Source organism: Hemicordylus capensis, chromosome 10 (genome assembly GCF_027244095.1).
Source record: "Hemicordylus capensis ecotype Gifberg chromosome 10, rHemCap1.1.pri, whole genome shotgun sequence".
Classification (NCBI taxonomy): domain Eukaryota; kingdom Metazoa; phylum Chordata; class Lepidosauria; order Squamata; family Cordylidae; genus Hemicordylus; species Hemicordylus capensis.
In genome coordinates, this window is record NC_069666.1 from 14577776 (window position 1) to 14584118 (window position 6343).

The 6343-nt window shown below is 43.4% G+C and overlaps 1 protein-coding gene across 4 annotated transcripts in view; it reads left to right on the forward strand.

Moving 5' to 3' along the window:
- Nucleotides 1-6343, forward strand: part of MAPK6 (mitogen-activated protein kinase 6) — a 45770-nt gene that overhangs the window by 32445 nt on the left and 6982 nt on the right. For 3 of the 4 annotated variants that reach the window (XM_053272162.1, XM_053272161.1, XM_053272163.1), the window contains exons 2-3: nucleotides 3431-4611; nucleotides 5611-5755. In XM_053272162.1, the coding sequence (XP_053128137.1) occupies nucleotides 4057-4611; nucleotides 5611-5755 (700 nt within the window). In that variant the 5' untranslated portion in view covers nucleotides 3431-4056. Of the gene's footprint in view, nucleotides 1-2501; nucleotides 2518-3430; nucleotides 4612-5610; nucleotides 5756-6343 lie in introns of those variants that run through there. The other variant, XM_053272164.1, reaches the window with a different exon arrangement.

The following is a 6343-nucleotide window of genomic DNA, read 5'->3' on the forward strand; positions in this document are numbered from 1 at the left end:
GTGTAGCTGTATGTAACTCTTCCTGTAACACGTATTGATAGCCTTTTTCAAAAGAGGAGTTATTCAGAAAGGGCTATGTTGCAAAACTCCATTGAGCTAGAAAACAGAGATGTGCATGGAACCGGGCGGGGGAGGCTTGGAGGTGGGGGGTGCTGCTTTAAGTGTACGTACTTCCCCCTGCTGGCGCTCCATTTTTGGCAAAGTCTATGGGGCAGCAGCATGCCTCCTTGCTGCCCCGTTGCCCCCATTTATTGGAACTAACTGGAAGTATCCAACGCGCATGTGCGCATGCAGGCACAGTGGATACTTCCATCTAGTTCCGCTAAATGGGGGCAACGGGGCAGCAGGGAGGTACGCTGCTGCCCTGTGGACTTTACTAAAACCAGAGCATGGGGGAGGAGGAAGCAGCGGGGAGGGGTGTAAGTAAGCTCCCTTAAAGGAGCATCCCCCCGCCGCCATTCAAACCGGTTCAGAGGCCCATGAAGGGCCTCCGAACCGGTTCCATGCACATCCCTACTAGAAAACTTCCTCTGTGTGTCTTGTTGCTAAGAGGGAAATCTCTATTCACTTTACTATACAATATAATATGTTATATTATAATATGTCAAACTGGGGCACAGTTTTAGGGCTAGTAGTGTCCTACATAGGAAATCTGGCCTGTCAATTTCTGTATAAAGGCATCTTTGTTCTGTTTATCCTTGAGTACTTGTGTTGCTCTTCAGTGTAGCTAGCGATGTTTTTGATGAGGACCAGCTAATTGTGGTAGGGAAAATAAAATGTTGGGCCTGGAAGAGCAGATTCAAGTTCCTGCTCAGTTGCAAAGCTTTCTGGGTAGCCTCAGGCAAGCAAGTATCTCAGCCTAACCCTCAGAGGGCTATTCTAGGTATAAATGAGATATGCATATTATTCGACTAGGGAAGTGACTGATAATGAAATGAATGCCTGTAGATTTTCCGGCAGTTTCAAGATAGGCAGCTGGGCCTGATTTTAAACTTGGGGCTTGGTGAGAGAAGTGTTGACTGCATAATCTGTTGACAAGTCTGAGTATCTGCTTGTGTGTGGAATATCCAGAAGGCTGCACTCGAGTCACTTTTTTTATTAAGCTGTTTTAGTGGTGTTAATATGATGCATCACAAAAGTGCTTAATGAACAATCAAAATGTCCTTTCCACTTGAAGCAAGAAACAGTGACTCAGAAATGACATTTTAATTTTATGCCCTGTGGTCTTTGATCAAAGCACCATTCTGTGTTTAATAGTTCAGATTTACACCATGACTTGAAAGATAACTAGCTTTTGAGACTGCAGTGTTAACTTCTTAACTGGAGGCTAAGAAGACAACTGCGTAGGGAAAGCTGAACACTTGCTGGAGGATAGTTTGGGATGGGATCATCTCTGCAGTCTAATCTACTGGGGTGGGAGAAGAGCAGTGATTTAGGACTACCAGCCGATGACTACTTGGGTCACCATGGCTTTCTAGTGGATGATCTTCATAATAAAGGCAGGCCCTCAATCTTCTATTAATGTTGCTCTAATTGGCTATTGGTGAGACTGTAAACTCAGAGCCCAGTTGATTTGTGATATAAAAAGAATATTAAAGGATTAGCACTTCTTTTATCAGCGAGTGCTGCCTTTAAGCCTGAACTAGTTATCATGCTGGAAAATGCATGAAACTACTTGGGCCCACTTACTCTACTGTTATCAACAAACCCAGTTCCAATCTTTAACAGGTGAATAACAAAACAAAGAGGCTGTTCTTCTGATCAGTCAGAACTGGGCTAAGGAAGCCTCGCCCAGGCTTGGCTGATCATAAGAACTGCCAGGATCGTGCCCAATCCCAGCAGCACTTCAACAGCAAACCCACTAAAGAGCCTCTTAAATGGGGTTAAGGGAGTGAGCACTCCTTTAGCCCCCCTTTTTTAATCATCTGCCAGCTCTGGCTGCTTGCAGCTAGGACTGGGGTTCCCGCCCGTCACCAGGGGAGGGAGGATACCCAGAATGCACGATGCATTTGTGTGGTGCATCATGGGATTGCCGAGTGCTGGGAAGACACATCCTGAGCAGCAGAGGATTGTCTGGGTGCATAATCGGTGCACCCAGCTCCTTCAGATTGTCAGAAGGGTAGGTTAATGGACTTTCCTCCCCACCCACCCAGTCCTTCTCACAGATCATGCGAAAGGGCTCAGAGACTGCTTTTGCTCTTCTCTTGCGACTGTCATTAAATATTTCAAAGTAGTGTCACAGTAATGTATATTTCAGTGATGCTTTCATATTCTGCAGTTTGAGAGCTGTAAGGGAATTCTTGAAGGAAAAAGGAATAGCCACTGTTTGGATAATACTGTAGTGTAACTTAGGACTTTTCAAAATGTCATCTCACAGGAAGTGACTTCATCAGTTGAAGTCATAATCTAACTAGAAATAGAGTCTGGGAGGGGGAGAGGAGCACCTAAGAAGTTCATACATACAGCATGAGTTGGTATGTGGGGGTCCCTTAAAGTATTCTTGTAATCACAAATGAGGTATGTGTGCTGCTTTATGCTTAGGTTACTATAACCCTCTATTGAAGAGTTAATCTAGAATATGAAGCAAAGAAATTAGCTGGTGGTCTTGCTATCAACAGCAGCTCCTGAGAATGATCCACCTTGACAAAAGACAGCTGTGCTATCAAATGTGTTGTATATGTTGGCTCAGTTACACACTTGTAATTTTCAAGCTTAACCCATAATATAGCAGCTTTGTGGCTAATACTATAAACAGTCTTGTCCCATGTTAGGTTGAGAACGCATAGATTTAAATCTGTCTGCTTTTAATGCTGGAAGAAATATGAGGCATAGTAGTAAAAACATTTGTTCATAAGCTATATGGATATGTAACTTCATAGAGGACTGAGAAATTGAATACTGGGAGATTCTTCCTCTTGGTGTCTCATTTGTTGGCTTCATATTAACTGGTAGCATCTTTTTATGAAACTACTTAGTGAGGAACATGTTCCTTTAAGTAGGAAGTGCTTATATCACCTGATTCACTCAAATAGCTGAAAAGCTTCCTTATTTTTTTCCTGGAGGGGAAAAAAAAATCAGTAAGCTTACAGCTTCAATCCAGAGCTCTCATCACACAGCTGAATATCAAGTTTAACTTGTTCATACAAATATAAACTTAATTGAACTCTTCCAAACCTGGAGCTCTCCTCAAATAAGTGCTGCTCTTCGGTATGAGGGGAGGGGTGAACAAGGCTAACAAGAATCTACTTGTTCAAGAAGAAATCTGTATCATGTTTGATTCTCCAGCCGATCAAAAGATTCATAAGGCATAGTTCTAGTCATGTGTTTTATTTTGACATTCTAATATACAGCAGGCAGTTAAGCACTGTTTGCTTTTAAAAGCATATATGATATATGTTATTAAGTATTAATATGCAATTTTCTTCTTTAGGTTTCCACGGAATAAGATGGATGGCAGCTTTGACTGTGATTGTGGTGAGCTGGAGCCACCTGATCATTAACTAACAGCATCTTGTGTGAATCAAGAGCTGCCACTTCCTTGACAAAATAGACTAAACAAGAAAGGAAGAGGAAGAAAAAGTGCTTACTAACACCAGAGAATGAAGCTGCTCAGGACCAGTCCAACACTGAATGTATCTGCACTGTGAGGAGGAGGAGGATGTTAATAGAAGCCTATTACGTGCATATTTATTCACATTTTTGTTAAATGTTAACCAACTTAGCACACTAGAGTGGAGTGCATAGTATGTCCATTTCATTCCGTTTGATTTGCTTGTATTTCCTTTAATGTCTGCGGATATGCTGCACCTTTCTTGAACTATGAATGCTGCAACCTCTCTGTCTTTGCTCAGCTTGATTTGTAGAGTGTGTAAGCTCCAAGTCTAAATGGGACACAACCGGCCTGACTGGCTAACGATGCAATGAAAGTGTCAAGCGATTGTGCAGTCAACTTGAAGCTTTTCTCCTCCTTTTCTGTAAGATCCTTCATATACCAGTGGAAGCATCTTTACATATTTGTAGAAGCTTAAGAGGGAAAAACAACAGAGAAATTGCAAAATGGCAGAGAAGTTCGAAAGCCTCATGAACATTCATGGTTTTGATCTGGGTTCTCGGTATATGGACTTAAAACCATTGGGCTGTGGCGGCAATGGCTTAGTTTTTTCTGCTGTTGATAATGACTGTGACAAAAGAGTGGCTGTCAAGAAAATTGTCCTCACAGATCCTCAGAGTGTCAAACATGCTCTGCGTGAGATCAAAATTATTAGAAGACTTGACCATGATAACATTGTCAAGGTGTTTGAAATCCTTGGTCCCAATGGGAGCCAATTAACAGATGATGTAGGCTCTCTTACCGAACTGAACTGTGTTTACATTGTTCAAGAATACATGGAGACAGATTTGGCTAACCTGCTGGAGCAGGGACCCTTGCTGGAAGAACATGCCAGGCTCTTCATGTACCAGCTGCTACGTGGGCTCAAATATATTCATTCTGCAAACGTTCTGCACAGAGATCTGAAACCAGCTAACCTGTTCATTAATACAGAAGACTTGGTGCTGAAAATTGGCGACTTTGGTCTTGCACGAATTATGGATCCTCATTATTCCCATAAGGTATGTGGAGATGTGCACAGCCTGCACTATTTATATTTTTTGGCCCACAAAGTAGGACTTCTTTCTAGACTAGATAAGTTGTAGAGGTAATCACCTTAACTGTAGCAGGCCAGAAAATATGCTGTTTACCTCGATGAATTTGTGTGCCAAGGCATTTATAGACCAACTAAGAATAAGGCAGTTAATATGAGTAGTTTATCCCATAGCATAAAGGATGGGGCAACCTTGGCACTCCAGTTGCTGTTGAACTATTTTTTAAAAAAAACATTTGTATACCGCCCAAAAAGCAAGTCTCTCTACAATTCCCATCATCCCCAGCCACAGTTTAAATTGACTGGGGATGATGGGAGTTGTAGTTCAACAGCAACTGCAGTGCCAAGGTTGCCTACCCTGTCTTACGGTTACAGAGTCTGATAGGCCAAGTAATACTTTAATCCCTGGACAATTGTCCATCACAGAATATTGCCCAGTCTGAGATGTTGGCTGCTCTTTGTAACCACATCCCTTCACGACTGTGGAAACCCTTAGCAGTTTTCAGAATAATTGATCCAGAAGTCCTTTCTTTTGTATACTCTCAGCGCAGTGAAGTGTGGCCAGCTCTTTCCATATTGTATGGGGTTGCTGCTACGCTTGCGTGCCTTTTTAAAACACTGGCTCTAAGGGAGTCTCAAAGAGCTCTTTTTAAAGTGTTAAGGGAGAGCACCTAAAGAAGGCGCAAAGATCTTGGAAAGACGCTTGATTCTACAGCTCCCATAGGCTTCCCAGTACAGTGCAGTGGACAGAGTGGTGGACGCAGACTGGGAAGGTGGATCTAGGCTCAAATCCCCTCTCAGCCATGGAGCTCACTGGGTGGCCTTGAGCCTAGTTGCTCTTCCATCTAGCGTACTTCACAGAGTTGTGAGAATAAATGGGTTAACTCCATATATATGGCCCTGAGCTTCGTGGAAGAAAGGCAGGATACAAATGTGATCAACGCAAGTAAAATTTGTTTCTCTGTAGGGCCATCTTTCTGAAGGATTGGTAACTAAATGGTACAGATCACCTCGCCTCTTGCTATCTCCCAACAACTACACTAAAGCCATTGATATGTGGGCTGCAGGTTGCATCTTTGCTGAAATGCTGACAGGGAAAACTCTCTTTGCAGGTTGGTAGAGACTGAATGGTGCAAGCCTGTTTTTAAAAATGAGACCTCAATGCACTGTGTGATAAATCGTATTATTATTGCCGGTAAAGCCCCAGTGTTGTAGGCCTGTGCATCTGAATTGGAAGTTCCAGTAAACTTATAGCACTACCATCACCCCAGATCTGCACAGTAGCTGCCATTGCCAGCACCAGGGAGCCCTTCCATGGAAGAGGCTCCCCTGTGCCAGGTACTATACGGGGCTGGCCGTGCTGGAAGCATCTGCCTCTTTACAGCCCTGAGGGGGCAGTTTTCATTGGAATGGGATATTCCGGCACAGAGGCTTTTAAGTCTTCACTTTCCAAATAGCTTCTCGGCATGCAGCAAATGCTCTTAATCCATTCTTGAGCAAGAATGTTGGTGGCTAACTGAATTTTGATGGTCTATGCAGCAGGGCTGTGGATGGGCGTATCTGCTGAATCTGCAGCACCCCTCCCTCCATGATGCACAGAGGCAGTCACTGCCACTGTGGCCACCTCTTCACGTTTTCAAGCACGTTTCTACAGAACAGGAGCTTGTCGGCCCGTGTTCCCTCTCACAGGGATGCCCACA